Source organism: Anguilla anguilla, chromosome 1, assembly GCF_013347855.1.
Source record: "Anguilla anguilla isolate fAngAng1 chromosome 1, fAngAng1.pri, whole genome shotgun sequence".
In the NCBI taxonomy this organism is placed as follows: domain Eukaryota; kingdom Metazoa; phylum Chordata; class Actinopteri; order Anguilliformes; family Anguillidae; genus Anguilla; species Anguilla anguilla.
In genome coordinates, this window is record NC_049201.1 from 68,492,939 (window position 1) to 68,514,048 (window position 21,110).

Genomic DNA, 21,110 nt, shown 5'->3' on the forward strand with positions numbered 1-21,110 from the left:
TCTGTTTATTTAAAAGTGTGCCCGTTAAATCCCCAACCTTTCCCCCCATTACTCTGATTACTTGGCATCAGAATTTCTTCACACTAGTTAAGCCATCTTTATAATAATAATAATAATAAGGCCTTTTGTGCATTGATTGCAAGGACATTAAAAATAATTTGCATTATCATCATCATCCTCACCATTACCAGCACCATCATCCTCATCATTACTTACTAGCAGCTCAAACTATACATGTCATGCCTTTATACAGCTGGAAATAACTTGGAGAAGGACACAATAACAAAGCCTGACTGTGGATTTGAACCTGCAGCCCATTCCCATGTACTCCTATGTGATACTACCGCCACCGAAACATCTCTTTCTGGACTTCCTAGTCCCTGTTTTGACTCCCTGATGAAAGCTTGATGCTGAAACACGTCAGAGTTTGTTTTTAAAGGTTTAATATGACCCTGCCACAACAATAAAGGCATTTTAATTGTTAAAAAAGAGAGTGCCTTGGAGTTTTCTTTGATTTTGAAAAATAAAAACTCACCAGACCTTAGAGTCCAAAACTAACGCAGTCTGTAATGACAGAGCTTTTGGTCTAAAGGACATAACAGAATACTCATGTTAAATGTTCCATATTTGGAGACAACACGTGGTCCATATTCACCTAGGTGAGGCTTGGTGAAGGAGCAAACTGCACATTTACAGGCCTCGACTGAAGAATCCACCAAATATGACATCTGTAAAATACTGTGGATATGAAATAACCCCATTTGTTAAATGGGCATCTGTCATGACAATAGGTGACTGAAAACCTGCATTATACACACCTGCGAACCATGAAAATTGTACTAAACATTACCAATGTCATCCAGTTTTGGGAAATGCAATGAAGAATCATGGGTGGAACACAAGATACGATCTGGCCATTCTGGTATGTGATTAGGAGTATTTGTGAAATGCAGTGTTTTATTTGACCAAAGAAAATAACTTCCCAGTCACATGAAACAGAGAGAAACAATGTCTTTTTCAATAGTTTATTTTTGTCTTGTATAGAAAACTAACCCATAGGGTCTCATAAAAAAACACTTCATTCTTAATATATACAAAAATACAAGTGCATTGTAGGACGGATCAATTTCATCCAGCATTCAAGGGGGAAGAAATTGCACAACCTCTTCCAAGATGTCCTTGAAATTACAGGCTGGGAGAAATCCCATTAAAAATGCATTATTAGAATGTGCACTTCCCCGTTTCTGAAAGCACGTGTCAGATGCTTTTACTGAAAGTGCACCCTCTTTTCGTACATTTGCAATTACAATATCAAAACATTTTGGCAAGCAAAGTGTCTTATGGTGCGATGTGCTTGCCTTCAATTGCTTTGGCGCCGCAGATGGCTGCCTCGGTGTGTTGACCAAAGCAAATTCCTCGTATGTGTAAATGTACTTGGCAATAAATTCGATTCTGATTCTGATTCTGATTCTGATTGCATACTTCATCATGGGGTTACAAGTGAATGTAATAGGTAAGGAGCTTCAGTCTGTGATGCACGCTGTAACAGCAAGAACAATATTTTCTGTTACAGCATTACGGTTCAGATTGGGAAGACTAGAGACTATGCAGTAAAACAGCAATCCACATATTTGAAAAAGTGCAATATAATACAAAATGATACATTTGAAAAATGGTACACAACAAATTCCTACAGATGCTACATGCCAGTTCCTAAATACAGGAACACTGGCAGATAGCTTTTGTGACATATTAGCTGCAACCAAACTGAAGTTCTATATACTTCCTCATAAATAAAAACCGTTGTGAATATTGGCTACTTTGTCTGGAAGATTCTGGCTTCTGTAAAAATGTGATTTACAGTATATGGAATGACTAATTGCTTTTAAATGGACGGACAGACCAAAGAAAGCCAGATGTTGACGAGAACCCAAACTTGTGGGGTCTCCCCACTACCAAAACGGGGCATCTACATGGGTGCCTTTTCAAAATCCTCAGCTCTGTCTTTTGGAGTGAAATACTGACTGAGATGACCCAGAACTGCAAAGACCTTAACAGAGCGGCCCTTTTACAACTTAAAAAGAGCACATATGCACCTCTGCTCCATCTGCAGTGCAAGACTAAACATGTGTCTGACAGAGCAGGCCCTCAGCTTGGAGAGTTTTTGTCTCTCAACCTCTCCTCTCTCTGCCTCTCCTTCCATGCTGGGGCAGTCTCACACTAAAGAGTTCCAACTCCAATGGTCCTCCTGCCACTGCCCTCTGTTCTCGCATGTTGGAAGCCCTCTAATTCCCACTGTCTGGAGCAGTAAGAGCTGAAGTGAAGGCGGGCCCACACGGCACAGCCAGAAGTCCTGGAAACCTGCCTAGCAGACCTGCAGCACACGGCCGTTGCCGTTGAGCTTCTCGTCAACCTGAGGGACGCAGGAACAGAAGGGAAACCAGGTTAGATACATGGTTTACAGTTGAGATTAGCTTATAGTCATGGCTTAAGAGCAAATTATCATGTAGCACGCAGATACTGGCACGTACCTCAGTGTAAGCAGGAGGAGGGTACTGGAACTCTGAGTGTGTGTGAATGAAGATCGGGCTGTCATCGGCATCATGATCATCCAGCAAGGGGGTGAGTGGGCTGTCCAGCCTGTAGTCGCAGGAGATGTCACTGTAGCTGGGCGGGGCGGACGGCATTCCCAGGGACGCCCAGCTGTTGGAGGCCATGCTGCTCTGCTGGCTGCTCATGCTGTTGGTGCGGCTGCTGAAGCCATTGTAGGGGATGGTCCCAATGACCAGGGGCAGCTCCAGGAGCAGCTTGTCACTGCCAGGGATGTGAACATATATCTGCAGGATAAAGGAAGAGACAGAACGTCAAACACCACACAAGACACCGGTTTGCAGGTTTACAAGATCCAAGGAAGTCCTCAGGTTAAATCTCTAGACAGCTGTGACAATAAAGTAATAAAGGTGTACAGAAGGGGAAGGGCACTGCAGGTGTTCTTACCCTGAGGGCGTACTCCACGCGGATGATATTGCAGCCCAGGATGGAGGGCTTGAGTTTGGGAATGCGTATGGCCTTGCCCTGCCAGGTGTCGCACATGCCCGAGATGATGTGGTCACCACGCACAGCTGAGAGCTTCTCGCTGCGGACCTTGGTGCGTCCATTAGCCTGGTAGGTGTGCTTAGCGATGATAGCCGCCTTGGGCACCACAATGCGGGAGCAGGTGTTTTCAAACTTGGCATTGATGCAGATTTCTTCACCCTCGCAATAGCCCTTGCGGTCAATTTTGGCGCTCAGAGACACTTGGCCGTCAGGGATGAACATGCAAGTGACCTTCTTCTCCTTCGTCCCACCTGTGGGGGCCTAGAAACATTACACAACGATTAAAATTCATCAAACCACTTTACTGATCTTGGAAAAATTATTAAAATTAGGGATTCAAATCAAACATTTGCAAAGGTAATGACTCAACTTTCCAAAAATTCTTGACCATATATAATTTAGTCCGTAATGTAGATACAATTTTCACAATGAAATCTCTTTTGCAAGAATGAGGCATGGAAGACCACAGAGGTATTACTCCAATAAAGCAATATGAACTCAGACTTTAAGTGACCAAATCCAAAGGTCGTGTTTGTGAACCCAGCAGTGTCTCACCAGGAGGTCAGGGGTGTTGACATCCAGCGGCTCTTCCACCTCAAAGAATTTCTTGCACTCCTGGGCTGGCTCGGAGGGCCTCTCCATGACTGCCTTCACATGGTACTGAACGTAACCAAACTTTCCCTTGTAGGACGAGACCAGTTGCCTGCAAGGAAAGGAGGGAAGACAGGCATTCAGAACCTGAAGTCAAATTGAAATGCACAGAAACATTTCATTAATAATCCTTTCACTAGTTATAAATATTGCTTCCAAAGAGACCTACCCGTGCTGAGGAAGCTCAAATCCAAACATGTACTCGTATCTGTTGCCTGGTCTGAGGGTGACAGACCCATCCACATCTGTTGAGAGGAAAAGGAAGAGAAATGTTCACTTAGATTACATATATTGAGTGCCCCCCCTTGCATTTGCTTGGATGTGAATGTGTCAATTTGGGATTTTAAAACATATTCTGACAAGGTCAAGTTCTGGTTAAATCTAGAATCTCAAAAATTCAGCCAAGTACAGTGTCCAGGCATCCCTGATAATATTTCAACACAGAGACATCCCTGTAATTGTATCCACTCCGTCAAATTCCTACTGGCAGGACTCCAGACCAGGGGCAATATATACGCACACTCCCACTTTAATTACTACACAGCCTCCTAATGTGAGGGTATCAATCTCCCACTTCAAAATGACTGGCTGAAGTTAATAAAAAATAAACAGCCAAAATCTTAGGATATCTTAACAGAGGCGTGTAGGCTATACAGCTAAATTGAAATTTTAAAAAAAAATGTCTATCACGTTATCTTCACACTTCCAAATCTGAACTGCACATTTCTATTAGCTTCTAACTATCTGCTTATTTGGGTGTTGTTCAAGCATTGTAAAACTTAAAATACATTACAGCACTATTGTTCCCGGTCATCACTTACCTTGTGGATGGTTATCCAGGTGAACAACTTCTTCGTATTTCAGATATTCAATCTCATCACGGCAACGTTGTTTCCCCTTGGCGTATTCCACTTTAGCGCATCCAGCTCCAATGACTCTCATAGCCGAAACCTTGGTCACCACGGACACTTCCACAATGATCTTCCCCGCTACTTTGTCCCCGCTGCAATAGAAGGTCTTGCTTGGATCACTGAAAGTGATCTCGAAAGTCTTCATCTTTTTTGTCATAGCAACCATATTTGCCTTTCGTTTTTGTTATAGCTACAATTCGAACAAATGAGTAGCAGCACACAGACGTGTACGTTAACTGACTTTGCAGCAGTAAGCTAGCTCTGTTCTATTGCATGCAAATGCTTAAGAAGTAGCTACTACTGAGCAAGGTAGTACTTTTTTTTCTACTGCTCACTGTCACTTCTCACTGTGATAATATTAGAGACTGCAAACAGTAAGGAAGAATACTTCAGTTTTATATGCCTGGTTGAGCCCAGTGATTCACTGTTCTTGTTGATCGGTTTCAGTTATGCATGTGTAAACTGAGTGAGCAGTATGGCTCGCCGCATGCACAATCCTCCCATTGGTTGAATATCGTTGTTTGTGTCGCTCTCAACCAATCAGAGATCAGGACCGACGCGTGCACACCTCATGGCTGAACATAAACTGCTAAATGCACAAAATCATCCCATTGGAATGGGGGACCAGCGGAGGTGTGGCACTTGAACAGTTATCCAATCGCCGAACGATGTTTTCCTGGAAAACTACACGTGCTCGTGCCCAAAATTCCAAGCTTTCTCAAAACAGCTGTGCGTTTCTCTTTACACGTCGCACCGGGGAGTTGTCAAATGTGGGGGGGGGGGGGGGGGGGAACATTGCAAACAATTTTACATGTTCGCATTGCATTCAAAACAGGCTTACGAATCATATATTGTGATGACAATTTTATGAGGTGAAATGTCACAGGAAAATGATCAATATTGTTTGTAATGATACACTGTTAATTGTAATGTAGCACAGGGGTTCAGATTTTTTCATCTGTGTAAATCGCTCTGGATAAGAGCGTCTGCTAAATGCCTGTAATATCTGGTGACACCCAAAAAATTCTTTCTACTGAAACTGTCCATTACATATTACAATATAACTGATTTTTAAAAATTAATTTAATTCACTCAAGTCTTTAATCTCAGGATATTTACCACTTCACTTTGTAGCCCTCTGTTGTGGTGCATACTAATAACCAGGGCTGATTCATTCAGCAAAACATAAATTATTTTGCGATGTGCATGATGGGAAGTCCTGAATGTATGAAACATTCTCCAAATATTGAATGCTGGACTTAACACCTAATTAAATACTCTGTAAAATGTACAGTAGTGCTCTGTTGAATACAGATAATAAGCATGCTTATTTTTTTTTTTTTTTTTAATCTTCCCCAAAAATGGTGCATTCTCGTAGGCACAAGTTGTGGGATTTTAAACATTGCACCCGCTAGTGCTTGCCTTCCACATACTTATCATACTTATGTGTGGAGCATATCATGCATATATTCTATTTTATACTTTGTTGTGGCGTTAGATAGCGCAGAAATGGTGAGATAAATGTTGCTCGTACCTCTCTGGTCACCATGCTAGCGTCCTGCAGAGAAAAATCTAAACCCCCCTCCCTTCCCCCGCCCACCACCCCCGCGTATAGTTTTACTTTTGTTAGGCTGCCATCTACTGGCCATTGTGCCTCAATCACATCCGCTATCTGGAGTTGCCCAAAAGCACAACATTTAAAACAGAGCACTACATTTAAAACAACACTGTGTGTTATTTAATGTGTGTCTGTGAAACACTGACAGACAGAGAACCACTCTTCTTGAGTTTGGGACATACACCTCCCTTTTATTAACCATCACGATTGTACATATATGTTACATCTGTATAAATACAATTTCATCATTTTCACCCTTTGGTATCTTGTTATTTTGTTTCTTCTGTCCAAACCATAATGCAGTAGTAGTCGGCCTACGGTCTATTAAAGGATCTCAACAAGACACTTTGAATTTGAACAGAGAATAAATTCAAAAACAACAAAATGTTAAACAAAAAAGGTTACAGCAATACATTCATTCACTCTCACTTGATTTTTTAACCTTTACTTGTCAAACCAGCCCTGATGAACAGGGCCATGTGCTGAGTAGAAACACTTCCACAAAGATTAACACAGCAACTTTTAATGTTTAGATTTATGTTAAATTATTGCAGAACCCTGTGTAAACTAAATGCTTGGAGAACACTTTGAAATATTGATCATTTTATTGGTGCTCATATTGCTATCTGAAAAAGCACCTCACCCATGTCACAATGATCATTTGATCAGCAAAAAATCAATTAACCTTGGCTACTGTCAGTTACTAATACAGACAGTATACATGCACATATGCAGACACACAAAAGGACACACACACATTGCATATGTATGTGCAAATGCACAGGTCATATGCACACACACATACACATGTACGCATGAACATACACATGCATGCCCACACACACCCATACATACATATGCACACATGCACACATTCATGAGAATCACTGCTCCAGTTCTAGATTAGAATATAAAGCAAGTATTATTCTTCATAGAACAGAATCCAAAGTTCATATATAACAAGTTCATGTTTAAAATACAAAATGCATCCAAAAGCATACAGGCAAGACGCTGGAGATAATTCTGTGAAAGTACATTTGCATTTACGACATATCCTCCAGAACACCTGCTTGTTTAGTTTAGACTCTGAGATATGAAGATTCCTGCTGGCTGGAGTTAAGAAATATCCAAGTGAACAACTAGACATAATCTGTATGATATTTGTACATCGCTATCCATACCAAAAGGGGGGGGGGGGGGGTTCAAGACTGTCTTCTGCTCCTGCAGGACATAAGTGGCAGCCATCTGAAACTGCACAAATTCAAACTAAACAGGCCTTCCAGACCTTTCAGCTGTTCTTCAGAAATGCAGTCCTGCTATGTTTCTGCTCTTCAGACTGAGACATTACACAGCTTGAGCTGCTGCACACTACATTTCCCACTGGGGCCACCAAGACTTCCTACTCTCGTTGTTCCAGAAGGACCGGGACCACGTTTCCTGATCCCAGCTCTTCCAGTAAGGTCAGAGGTCCACTGATGCCGATGGCTCCACTGTGCAGCGGGATCCATTCTGATGGAGTGAGGCTCATGTGATGTGGAGCTATTGATCGGTCAGCAAATTCAGCAGTTGCCCAGCTAAAATGACCATAGCAAGAACTACAGGCAGGCGGGGCAGGTGCTGTGCAGTCCCAGCTGTCACTAAGTGCACCTTGTCCGAGTCTGAAAGCATGACGCGAGCGTCCTCCAAGGCAGCGACAGCGGCAGCGCTGGAGTTGACATCCCCAGTAGCCAGGAGATCGAATACACAAGCCTGGAAATAGACGTCCTGGACGGGGAGGAGGGCGGAGCAGTGGGCGTGGGCATTTGTGGAGGGCTGGGCCGGGGGGCGGGCCAGCTGCTGTGACGCCGGACAGCCCCACATGCACAGCTGCAGGTCCTGCTCGGGGGTGAAGGTGTCCACGATGGCCCTGGGAGCGCGGACCGCCAGGCCCAAGGACCGCCCGCTCTGCCGCACCACCAGGGTGGTCCCGATGTGAGCCGCCCAGATCTCGGCCTGGCGCCCGGGGTCCTGGGTGCGCACCTGCAGGCTGTGCTGTCCCCGCCGCTCCCCGCCCACCATGGAGCCGTCCACGAAGGCCGGCGGCACGTCGTCCAGCTCGGCCTGGTAGATCTGCTGGTCAATGCACTCACGCCAGTTCTTAAAGATGATGGTAATCTGAGAGGAGGGACAACGGAGACAACAGAGTCACAGAGGGACACACAAAACCCTGAGTACTGAGTCCTTACAAGCATACTGAGAAGAACTGAAGTATTGTGTAAATTAGATTTATCCATTTATATTTACCCGTCAATAAATACTCAGGGTAACAAAATGAAGAACTTGAGCAACACAAATACAAGGAACATATTCATCTTAATGTAGGGAGGGTATTTCTTTTACTAATGGAAGTTTCCATTAAGTGGATAATCTGGCTTTCCTTCATAGTGTTAGATTGCACTATTTTTGCACTTTAAAAACAAGCACCAGTATTTCTATAAGGTGTAGGACAAATGAATACTGATAAAACATACTAAGTCTGCACAGTACAGTCATGACTGTAATGCCTGTGCATGCACGAACACACACACACACACACCAATATATATTTTTAAACACTCAGACAAGAATGTACAAAAAACATATTATATTGGGAGTGTAAAAGTAGTTTGGAGACTTTATTTCCTCTAACAAAGCTATTATTGTAATGGCAAAACAGGCGTATTGCTCTTGGAAAGTTAGTGGGACAAGCTTATATAACTGCAGCTGAAATAACTAGAGGCAGTAATGAAAATGTGCTTTCAGTTAATTTTCTAATTATTTTTCTGACATGATGCTATCCCCTATGTTATGCATCAGATCATTGCAATCATAACAGAGAGGTCGCTGCTCGAATACAAAGCAATCTCATAAATCAAATCTCATCCATAATTGTGACTTCTTATGATGAGGTTGTCAGATTGATCGCAAATCTCTGCATTTTAGAAGTTTTGGAATACAGTAGAGTAGCAGGCATTCGCCTTGCCTCTAAGAATGTTTTATTTTAAGTTTTTTTAAAGTTATACTTTCAACATACAGCACAGATATGAACATCATAAGCATAGTTGTGTTGAGTTTGGAATCAATCACTGAAGCAAATTCAGTAGAGTCATGAGGCTACAGCATATTGTAAATTATATACTGTAGCTATGGGGAAAGCCTGATGACTCTATTTTCAATCAGAGGAATATTCATTCGTGATCATAATTTTGACATTCGCCTTGGGAGCTCAGAGTGGATACTAACCATCATGAAATCAAGGAAGTTTAAATGGTTCTATGATTAAAGATAATCGCAGAAGTATGTAGACTTCCTGTGCAGAGGCACCGCGCGAGCTACCCACCTTGGTGAGGGCCGTGGCGTAGGCGCCCCCTCCCATGGGCGCGCTGGTCGCCTGCACGTACAGGTACTCGTTGTCAATCAGCGGCCACGCCCCTTGCACCGCACAGGTCTGGAACTCGTCCTGGAAGGTGCGCACGTGGGGGTCGCCAAACACCCCGCAGTGGACGTACTCCGGGAGGCGGCCCTGCCGCTGCTGGTAGACCCGCTCGTAGCAGCACGCGTCCCCTGAGAGCGGGGCTTGGGGCGGGGGGCGGGGCTGGGCGGTGGGGCCCGTTTTAGGGCAGCCGTGCTGTATGAGGAGGTCCTCGATGCCTTGCACGGCGGAGTGGTAGGCCAGGTCCCCCCGGCAGGCTCGCGCCATCTTCTTGGTGCAGTGGGCGTAGGAGCGCAGGGGGCTGCAGTACCTGGTGTCGGCACCCTCCCGACCCCCCAAGTGCTGAGTGGCAGTCACATACTCCGAGTTACACCTCAGGATCCGGCACTGGGCCCACACTACGGGGAAAGGAAGGGAAAGGAAGAGAAAATGATGAAAGGAGAGAGAGAGGAGAGAAGGAAAGAATGAGAGAGAGGCAAGAAAAAGAAAGGGGGAGAAATGCAGAGGGTGTTTTTACAAAGTTTTAATAAACTTTGTGAAAGATAGCAGACATTGTAATTTCCAGTTGTATTAGCAGAGGCACATTTAGTCTGACTCAGTTAAACTCAGTTTAATATTTCTATTTAGGCTCCAGTCACAGGCATGTCCTTGTGTTGTTTACCCTGTGAGCAGCACAGTTGACTCAGCAGCAGTGCCACAGCGATGCTTCTTTTCCATGACAGCAGTGTGTAGCTACTGCAGACAGGCAGTTTCCCCATTCCCTTCCATACAGATAGAGCCTGAGCAGGCCACCAGCTCTCACAGCACACGGGCTGCAGGCCTCACACCAAAATGAATTCACCACACTGCACACCAGGGGGAGACAAACAAAGATTACACTACTAGTGTGTTCAATAAGACAGTTATACAAGTTTTCACACAGTAATCACCCAGAAACCTTTTCAGTGATAAGAACAATCACTTCATATGATTAATTAATTTAATTAATTAATTAACTAATGATCTAGTTAAAACAGATTAATGTTATTGTCCTTCTCTCTCAGAATACTGAAAGTTGTATGCATACCTTTAATGCAAGGGGTTGATTACGAGCGTGGCTGTTTGGTCCAGCACTATAAGCAACACTTTTAGGACCCATCAACTGGACTCTGCATCCTTTCTGTGCTTAGACTTCACTGAGACAACGCAAAGATATACAAGCCTGAGGGAGGAGAAACAGAGATGGTGAGAAAGAGAGAACAGAGAAAGCGGAGAGACAGAAAGAGGAAGGTAGAGAAAAAGTGGGAGGGGCTGAGAGAGAAAAGAATTTGCCAGCTTCACATCAATTTCAAAAAGGCAATAAAATAAGACATTAAATGGATAGTGAGGTGCCCAAAGAAATCAGCTTCTACCCCTCGGAAATAAAGAGTAGGACCGATGTGTAGCTTGAAAGGGGACAATTGCACTCTGGGTCCACCTAAAACATAGTGACCCCAACTCCTATTACCATAAGGCCCAGCAATTCCGAGATCTGAGCCCAGAACAGTCCTATCAATCAGTTAAAAGATGAATTGAATATAAAAGATATTAGAGCTAAATATTTAAGTACAAACTCGGCAGAGCCTAAAGACTTTTGGCCTGCTATGAATGACATTGAAAGAGAAGGAATTATACAGAAATATATCTCGTTACCTTCACATAAAGCGAAAGAGAGGTGTGATGAGTGGGGGGGGGGGTAGATAGGTGATGAGTATACACAGGTGATCATGTTGATGGCCAGTGGTATTACATACTGTTAGGTGCAAGTTCTTATGATGCCATTTGTGTGCTCAAAGTTCAATCACAGGCCTAAAGAAAGGGTTGTAAACCACTGTAAATCCCTGGAATGTAATACGCACGTCTTATAATTTACCTTTTGTTTCTATTTACTAATTTACCAGCTATTCTTATCCAGAAAGAGTTACATGGCGATCATAAGAGCTTTGTGGGCAAAACAGAAATTATCAGATGTACCAAAGTGTGGAGCTAAAGAGTACTAATAAACAAGAAAACAGGAAATATAACTTACATCATACTAGCATTCACACAGTTCTTACACATTGCATCTAGACATATACTGTACACACTAGGCCTATACGGTGGAATTAGCATAGCACACAGTAATATGTTTTGGAAGCAGGGCTCCTCTGAGACCTGATTTCAGTAGGACCTCTGTATAAACAAATTAATAGTTTAATGAGTTAATAAAAAATAATGTCCTTTCTAAAAAATTCAACCAACAGAAACTGGTTAAACTATGTGCACACCAAGCACAGGCCACGCACTGAACAGTGCTTATTGATAAATGATTGAGGTGTTCAATGAAACCCTTCCCAAGAGTTCATTCTGTCATTAAATGGAGAACCATTATGTTATTGATAGGGCATTTCAATCTGTGCCAAAACTCTCCAAGTAATTTCTGTAAAGGGAACAAATTGGTGTGCGACTCAATACATGGATATTTTTCACTGCAATTCTGTGAGTCTGCCTCGGCAATCAAACTAACCTCTAAAGTCCCACTGCATTTTTAATATTCTTTCATGCTATCACGAGTTTTTTGGTAACGTTACATTAATGAAATATATTTTGTAAGAATAAAACAAACACTTACACTGATCATTTCTTAAAGCACCGTAGCTGTTAGACTGGCACATGATGCACGGATTTTTTTTCTATTGCTGTTCCTTCATGTCACGTGTGTCAGCCATGCACCGTAACCGACAATGAAAATACGCCAGACATGGACTCCCAATCTCAAACAAAACAAGCTTGAATATACCTCTCTCAGCCTGGCCCATGTCACTCCGCTTCAATACCCTGCCGAAGGCAATTTGGTAGTTCCTCACAAAAATGAAACATGGGGTTCGTTGGTAGAAAACGACAGTAAGAAAAGCAGGCCACCACTCTCCTTACAAATAATACTGATCAAAAGGACGTTTTGCAATTTGGACTCTCTCCCTCTCTGTTTGCTGAAACTGATGTGCAAACAAATGTTAGAAAGAAGGTGTGCAACTTGAATCTGCTTTTCATATTGTTTCTCATTCTGCTTCAGGCACTGTTTTGCAAAACGCAAAGTGATACAGTGGGAGCTTAATCTAGAATTTAAAAATACAGTGTGGTAGTTTTGTTTGGGCCAGGAGTACGATAGTGACAAGTTTTTCATTGAAACGGGACCATTTCTGCACACAAGCATGCAATCTTTGGTATTATTCCTTAGTATTAGATATGTGTTCCTTACTGTAAGTACCAATTAATATTTTTGTTTTTGTTCATATTTTGCAGAAGAAAATGATTATAAGGCATTGCATAATGCAAACATTTATACAAATACTTTGCAACATTCTTGCGCAAGAGGCCAAAATGATACTTTATAAATTGGACAATATGTTCCTATTCTCTTTACTGTGAGGTCATACAGTTAATATGCAGGAGTGGATTAACCTACCTAACACAAAACATTTCGGGAACATTGGGAAATGTGCCCTTTCAATAGGAAAAATAAAAGTTAAAAAAAAATTGAATAATGACTGAAAATTAAAAAAATATATGCGGCATACATGACACTAGACACACTTACTTGCTGAGAGTGTTTATCCTAACTATCTGAAATGTTCTGGGAACCAAAAATCGATAAGTTACATGTGCAGTGCAATACAGTGCAACTTCTTTTTTTAACAACAAATGTTTTCATCTGACCTTTATCACAGTTTACAAGACCTGGGCCCTTCAGAGACACTGAGGGAGTTGCAGGGCAGAAATAGCGGGCTCTATATATATATATAACTTTGCCAACCTCAAACCCCCCACCCCCCCCAACCCTACCCCACCCCTCCATGTGTCCTGGTCTGAAATAGCTGCTGCTAAACTGGTGGAAAGAGGGACTCAGATGGCTGAAATTCTATAAGCCACTGGACTGAGCATGTAATGTGCATAAAGGGCTGTTCTGTTTCCTTGGCAGATAAGGTTTAATTGAAGTGTTAATGGTCTTTGTTTTTTAATATTGTGCCCCACTGCAGTGCAGTGTCGGTTTGAATTCAATAGGCTTGCTTTCTTTTGTTGTACAGACTGCATTATTCTTGCAAATGTGCACAGTGGTTTGGAATGCAGGCGATTTTGTTGTGGCTGCACTTTTGGGGGGGGGGGGCGTGTAAATTTTCCTCCTTTCAGCACTGCTTTACAAAATCCCATGACATCCCCAGCCTGTGAGTAAAATCACAACATTGACACTCCTGTTATCTCACGCCACAGGACAAACCGTAAAATACACACAAACACCCGCCAATATAGAATGGCATCACTGTCCATCCCTAAGCCATCCCAATCCCAAAACACTGCCCATTTTCTACCTGACATGGACACACTATCAAAAATCACACATCACTAACCCCTCCTGTTATCAGGTCTCCCACAAACCTGCACATGTAAGAGTAAAGCTGGGTAATGATGTCAGCATGTGAATACACATCCATGGGTCAATGATCTCTGTTTACTGTCTGTCTCACACATCCGTGCATGCCTGCATGACAGTGCTCATTTACAAGGTTTCTCATCAGGCAGACATGTGTGGCTATATTGATCTGATAGCCACTTGAAAATGAGCATAAGCAAAGAAGAATCAATGACAGCTAGACTCTTACAAACACAACTCCTCAGTGCCCCTTCTAGCATAGGCATGTGCTATATGATTACATATGATTATGCCACGAACATTGGGAAGAAATCCTGTTTGCAGATGCAATAGTGAAGTACTTACATCATCTATGCAGAATTCCTCAGTACAAGTCTGTAAAACGTGTAGGACAACAATCTAAGCCCTAAAAGCCATGATTTAAGTAATGCTTTTTTCCCCATTTGATTTTAAAAAATTAAAGTTACTTTAGCTCCTATGAAGGCCTCATTTCTATCATCACCCGAATGTATCAATTTGCTTTTGGTGCTTTTACATGTAACTACCAGTAGAGGACCAATTTGAAATTGTTTCTCACTAATGATCAAGTTTTTGTTCTGCGGCAGCCTATTTCTGCCTGAAAAAAGTACATAATAATAATAATAATAATAATAATAGAAATAATAAAAAAATTACAATAATTCTGTTACAATCTGTTTCATTACTTTTGTTAAAACCAGTATTGCTTGAATAGTTAAAATAAAGTGCATTCTAAGAAGTAGCCTACTCTGTGACAGACTTCTTTTAAGGCTTAATCCGATTGATTGCTTGAATGATGAAAAATCCAACCCAAGTTCAAGGAAAAGGGCTATGTCACTGCCTCGATATTGATGTGGGGTCTTCCAGTTTTTAAAAAAATCATGAAATCTATATTATCAGGGTTAGATGAACCTCACACAAAGAATATGATTTCTCAGTAATAACACCTAAACATGACCCTTTGATCTCATTTTGAGAAATAAGACTGTAGGCCTAACAGGGAACGTCGTTTCACGTGATGTCATGACAGCATATAAACTGAATCGAGGAATCATGCTAAATATACATACCAGCATATCTTACCTTTAGATTGCAAGCAGTTCCGTTTCTTGTGCGTAAATGTCCACCGGTCAGTTAATAAAAAAGAAGAAATTCCGAAGACAACTACCAGAAGGCACAAACGCACTAGTAGTGCAGAACGATGGGTCAACGCACAATACCGGTGTCAGTCACAAACTGGCCCCGTTACCACCAGATTTTCCGTTCCCCCCGATGTCAACTCTCGAATGAGTGAGATTTTTGACAGAGTTCCTCCACGAGCAGTATAAATCACCCACCGCGGACACCTGCTGCTCGCGCAACAACTGTCGGCTTGGGAGCGCACTCATTTAGCAAAGGCAATCTATTTTAAACTGGCACAGCGGAGGAGGCAACCTGTTCTATTTGGAACCTGTTGTTGCTAGTGTGTTTTCTTATTTATATACGCATATATTTTATCTTCTTTACCTCCAAATAGGCTGTTCAAATAAATTGACATTAGTTGGACCTATCTTTCACGCAAAAGCGTGTTTGGACGACTGACACAGGGATCGCGAGTCATATGCTGCCTTTCTTGACAGGCCTAGTCAACGAATTTCTGAAATATCGGGCATTCTGTTAGTTGTGGTGTTCTGAATTAAGTGCGTGCGGCAGAGCAAGATAGTGATTTGTCCGGCAGGAGGTAGTCCGCGCAGTGCACACGCGACGCCTCCCAATCTTTCTGTCTCCTACCTTGGAAATTCTAGAGGACCAAGTGCTAATTGGATTGTCATACGGGAACAAACAATCCAACGGGTTACTCATTTGCTACCACAGGAAGGCAGTTTGGTGCCAGTTTTATATATTTGAGGTTATAGTTTCTTCAATGATGAAGGCCTTCTTCCCACACTGAATTTTTAGTGTTTTAGGAAGAAACTGAAAGGGCCATATGTTGCAGATGGTAACTAGACTGAAAGCAGTAGGCTACCATTATTGTTCTAGTCCTGCATGCATGTTGAAACTAAACAGGGATTGGCTTGGTTAGGTTGGATCGGAAACCTCATAGGGTAAATTACTGTAAATTGCTGCTGGAAGTGATGGTATCCGTCCAGTATAGGGAGAGTGTTTCATATTAAGAAGCATAAAATCAGCTTCCTGGTGTCCTGATTCGCTGGAAACGTTGGCTGTAATATCCTATGGGACTTTACACAGAATAAATTGGAATTCGCCGGGAATCCTGGCTAAATTTTTCATTTGGTCACCAAATCCCCAATTTTATTAATTGTATTCAAAATACATGTCAATAAATGAGTGAAATTAGGCGAGTAATTAAATGATTAATAATTAATTTAATAGTTCGCCCGTTAGGTGAGTGAAATGACTAGGCTACATGGTTGTGGTTGAGATGAACTTATATCCATTCACTGTATATCCCTGAATGATCGTGAGATTATGGTTAGAATTAATTAATTAATGGTTCGAATCCTACAGTAACTCCAAAGTGAAGCCTTGTCGTATCAGCAGGTATCCTTCGATGAGGTTCCCGGTTTGATGAGCCCAAACACCAGCATGGCGAGCGACTAAATAAATCACATACGCGTTCGTGTTATGTGCGGGTAGACAGGCAACATACTACCTATATTTACTAGGATGTTAACAATCATATAACAAATTACTAAAAATCGGCACGCGACCACCTATGGACTAATTGGCAAGCGTGTGATCAGGTAGGCCTAGCTGTAATGCAAGACAAGAACGACAGGTGGAACTATGCACTAGGCCTAAGTGTGAATCACTGTTTTAGCCATAATAGATATTAGGCATACAAAAATCAAGAATATTTAGTTATCAAATGATTATTGTTCTGATTATTGTGAATAGGCTATGATCAGTAAACTATTATTATTCGCTTTTAACATAGGCTTATAATTTTTCAATAATTAGGCCCACTAATAAATTCTACTATTAGTACTACTACTACTAGGCCTACTACTACTACTAATAATAATAATAATAATAATAATAATAGCCTACATATCATGCATTTATTACGAGTTTGTGTAGTCGCGAATCGTAAATACAGGACAAATATCAATACAAGTAAGTTTTTCGATATGTCAAGCGGACATAACCACTTACAACTGCATTATATAGCCTAATTGTATGGGCTAATCTGTAATGTTTCCCATCTCAATTTGTTTTTTAAAACCACGTGGCCACCACGTAACAACACTGCATGGGCCATGGGGCTATTTTACAGTCTCTGGGCTATACTGTATCTCTGAGTTTGCTGGGGTGTACATCGGGTAATGTCATACCATGTATTTGAATTTGCTCTTGTGAAATACTGTCCATTTTGCTCAAAAGCGATTGTTGTGTACAGTCAAAAAATAAGTAGTCATAGACATAGGAAACGCAGTACCAAAAGTTGCGGAAAATGCAATGACTGATAAAACCGCGGGAAATGACCCGGGAGTAGTCGCCGTTATTAGAGGAGAGCGATGCATGCATCAGTGAGCATTGCATAGTAGCCTTTGTTTATTGTGGCAGCGGAGGCGGGGCCCACCACCGACCAAAGCAGAGGCTATTCAGAACGAGGGGTCTATTGTGAGGGAGATTTGGGAAAAGCGAGAAACGCCGTTCACTCGATGCAACAGACTGACTAGCTTGTCCCGGGGAAGTGTTGGAATATGCCAAGAATGAACAAGTGAACTTAGGAAGGATCTTGATTGATGATGCCTACTCATTCGACCTGGCATCCCAGAAACATTTTCAAAAGTTGTTAAATTTTGTGTTCTGCTATAACTAAGTAGCTAGCTGGTCATCTGGCTACCAACGTTAGCTTACTAGCAAGCCAGCTAGCCTGCTAATGGTAGCTAGGTTGCTAAAACTTTGATAAACATATAACACGTAATTGTACACATAGCTAACTAGTCAGCTACAGTGCGGACGGTTGTGACATGGACAAATTAGTTTAAGGTAAGTGTGCAATAAATATGTTGATTTAAAGTTTTTGGTAACTTAAGTTAAATGCTTATTGATAAACGTGAAACCAGATTGTACAGTGCGCTAACTGGCTACGTGCGTGCACGCGCTCTCACAAAACTGCTTCGATAAAGCAGCGTAAAGTAACATCGGCCTTATATATTCAGCTATTGATACCACATTGATTAGTTACTGAATTTATATGAAAAGTTATTTTTCTTTGTGATTGCGCCCTTTCATAGTCATTTCCCATTCTTGGTGCTTAACAGATTACTTTATGTCGCTAGGAGACAGTCTCCGTGGAAACTGTTTAACGTCGCTTTGTTATTCATTAGCTCATGTTTGTACTGAGAGGAAAATAAGCAAGACGGCAACAGAAAACACTTGCAAGCAGTTGACTTCTCACAATGAATAATGCATAAGAAAATGTCAACCTTGAATTTTACATATTTAACTTGACAGTACGCATACGCATTGTTGTTTGTTTATTTAATCTTTGACTTGATAATGCTAGTTCTGCCTGAGACTGATTATCTTCCCAATTTTCACCTTATTTCACTGTAATAAAATCTGATACAATATAGTACTGACCATCACTATAAACGTGAAAAAGCAAGAAGTTAACACTTAAAAAATGTGTTGCTCCATTTGTCCTGCATTTTAAAAGCACTGGGAACTCATAATATAGCCAGTGAAAACAAAGCCTATCACACATTTTAAACCTACTTGGATAAAAAACAATATTTAACTACTTGTGAAATATGTGCCTGTTACACACATCCCTGTAGTTCAATCTGTGACCCTTGCACTGTGATTTGTATCCTCCAGAGGCTGTGGCCAGTATTGCAATGTCAGCTGTGACTCAAGGCATGCAGGGCTGGAATTCGTGATCCAGGCCCCTCCCACCCCTCTCTCTTGTCCACTCCCAGGGTCAGGTAGGTATGGGATGCAGTGCAGTGTTGTACGATCTTCTCCCAATATTGCACTCGTCCCGGCCTCCCTGACCCTTGGGAAACCACATCTCCCTTTCAGGGGAGTGAGGGAAGCAATTCCATCCTTTCTACAACCATAAAGTTGCCAGAGGTACCTGGTGGGACAAGGAAGAATTTCTCTGCAGGTTCACTGAAGCAAACAGGTGTCTGTTGGACAGATGTTGTCAGATGTTTTAAGATATGGAGGCATTTGATGGATGTCAGTCTCTTAAAATATCTTTGTATGTTTATGGAATATTGGGCCCTTTCTTTGGGAAAAAAATCAGCCATGTGCCTTACTTCTTGCAGATGTCTTCATGGTTGTCTGTGTACACATTCTATTGAATGGCTTTCTGGTACAAATGTGACATTACTGCACAGTTGTAGAAAAGGAAACAAGTTATTCAAGAATTATGTATTTTTAAAAATACACTAAGTCATTTCACAAGGATACTATATATATATATATATATATATATATATATATATATATATATATATATATATATATATATACATACCATAGCTTAGTGTGTGTATCAGCATTACTATGGCACGATAACACTATAAATGAAAATATCAGAATTGTATTTAAAGTAGATTATAATGGTATACTTTATTGGCTTTCCTGTTTTTGTTTCGCTGAGGACTGCACTGTATAGGACCACTTTTGTTTGGAAGTTTGTGACATTGATGGGGTCATAATACTATAGGCCAACAGCGGCTGTGCATAAACTCGAACAATAAATACGTTTGGTGTGCAAAAACACACAAGCATACCTTAGAAAAGCAAAAACAACAAACAGTAAATTGAAGCTCTTTGAAGTTGGCATCCATTTTATTCATGATGGAGAGGTGTGGAGATTTACACTCTGCCGTGGCAGTTTCGACATGCTTTAAAAGCAAAGAACAAGACTGTGGCAGCGCTCCAGGGAAAATAAACAGGTACTGCATTGTATCTCTGTCCCATTGTGGACCAGGGCGGTCTGCCAGGCCCAGCAAACTCTTCAAAAACTGCGGTTCGCTTGCTCCACCTCCCACTGTCCCTGCCTGACCGCTGGCTGGCTGACTGCCACTGCCGCAGGCCCGTGCCAAGTCCGCCAGAGACCCTGTCAGCAGCCCTGACACCCTGCGAGAGGGCAGCGATGCAGTGCACTGTGGGATTGGGCAACGGCAGAGTATCCCAGCATTCTGAGGGCAGGGAATCTGCCTGGCAGTTGCTAGAACTCACCAGAGGGAAGGGAGTCAGCTTTCACATGTCCAGTTACTTTAAAGCACTGGTCTTAAACTTTTTATTATCGAGATCAAAATTAGAATTTTTTTTTTCAAAATTAGAATGCTTTTTTTTCAAGTACACATACTAGCATAGCCTAGTGGACTCTAGACTCATTCCTGGACCCATCTCGTACACTCCCATGACCCATAGTTTTAAGAAACACTTTTAAAAGTATCCTTTTAGAAGAAACTTGATTACAATGTTATGATGCTCTGCTCAAACATGCTCTGTCAATGATCTTTTCATGGAGTGACTAATTTTGTTTGTTTTTCTATTTGACATCTTTTATGAAACGTATTGTGTGTGTGTGTGTCATACACATGTAGACACACACATACACACACTCAATGTTACTTGTGATTCTGTGGGAGCCTTTTACAAACCCTGTTTAAATATAATATTTATTGGTATATTTATGTCAGGTTTCAAATAGGATTGCTTATGGTTACTTTTATAAAATTTGAATTAATATTTATTAATTCAAATTGTGACTCTCTTGAACAGCGGTCTAAGCAAGAAGGCACAGGTTGAGTGTGCTCTCTTCCTTTGCTACAGAAATAAGTAAGGCATGAACAGTGCCTCTGACAGGGATCTGAACAGCAGACGGTGTTGAAGTACAGAGATGTGATGCAAGCCACAGTCTTCAATGCAGAGTGTCTGTGTCTCCTGGGGATAGGTCTCGCTGGTAAT

The 21,110-nt window shown here is 41.8% G+C and overlaps 2 protein-coding genes across 4 annotated transcripts; both read right to left on the minus strand.

The window, feature by feature from the left end:
• Nucleotides 1–1,481: 1,481 nt before the first annotated feature.
• LOC118215044 (thioredoxin-interacting protein-like) lies at nt 1,482–5,101 on the minus strand. Its single transcript, XM_035395428.1, has 6 exons — nt 4,569–5,101; nt 3,917–3,992; nt 3,652–3,799; nt 2,998–3,357; nt 2,532–2,837; nt 1,482–2,413 (listed from the first exon to the last, which is right to left on the minus strand). Exons 1-6 carry the CDS (start codon nt 4,822–4,824, stop codon nt 2,366–2,368), a joined length of 1,194 nt encoding a protein of 397 aa, XP_035251319.1. The 5' UTR covers nt 4,825–5,101; the 3' UTR covers nt 1,482–2,365.
• Nucleotides 5,102–6,441: 1,340 nt separating this feature from the next.
• hjv (hemojuvelin BMP co-receptor) lies at nt 6,442–15,638 on the minus strand. Of its 3 annotated transcripts, none has more exons than XM_035406283.1 (5): nt 15,255–15,638; nt 10,794–10,928; nt 10,389–10,572; nt 9,635–10,125; nt 6,442–8,430 (listed from the first exon to the last, which is right to left on the minus strand). In XM_035406283.1, exons 3-5 carry the CDS (start codon nt 10,483–10,485, stop codon nt 7,816–7,818), a joined length of 1,203 nt encoding a protein of 400 aa, XP_035262174.1. In that variant the 5' UTR covers nt 10,486–10,572; nt 10,794–10,928; nt 15,255–15,638; the 3' UTR covers nt 6,442–7,815. The 3 variants fall into 3 exon arrangements, with proteins under 3 accessions (XP_035262174.1, XP_035262164.1, XP_035262156.1); XM_035406273.1 differs by lacking the exon at nt 15,255–15,638 and adding an exon at nt 12,357–12,697; XM_035406265.1 differs by lacking the exon at nt 15,255–15,638 and adding an exon at nt 12,525–12,695.
• Between the last annotated feature and the right edge of the window lie 5,472 nt (nt 15,639–21,110).

What these genes read in the sequence shown, in the direction of transcription:
- hjv (XM_035406283.1), bottom strand. Translation starts at nt 10,485, where the DNA reads ATGGGGAAACTGCCTGTCTGCAGTAGCTACACACTGCTGTCATGGAAA. An exon ending in TCAACTGTGCTGCTCACAGG is followed by an intron (nt 10,126 to 10,388) that starts GTAAACAACACA and finishes CTTTCCCCGTAG; the next exon opens with TGTGGGCCCAGTGCCGGATC. An exon ending in ACGCCACGGCCCTCACCAAG is followed by an intron (nt 8,431 to 9,634) that starts GTGGGTAGCTCG and finishes CCCTCCTCTCAG; the next exon opens with ATTACCATCATCTTTAAGAA.
- LOC118215044 (XM_035395428.1), bottom strand. Translation starts at nt 4,824, where the DNA reads ATGGTTGCTATGACAAAAAAGATGAAGACTTTCGAGATCACTTTCAGT. An exon ending in TTTGAGCTTCCTCAGCACGG is followed by an intron (nt 3,800 to 3,916) that starts GTAGGTCTCTTT and finishes CTTTCCTTGCAG; the next exon opens with GCAACTGGTCTCGTCCTACA. An exon ending in TCAACACCCCTGACCTCCTG is followed by an intron (nt 3,358 to 3,651) that starts GTGAGACACTGC and finishes TAATGTTTCTAG; the next exon opens with GCCCCCACAGGTGGGACGAA.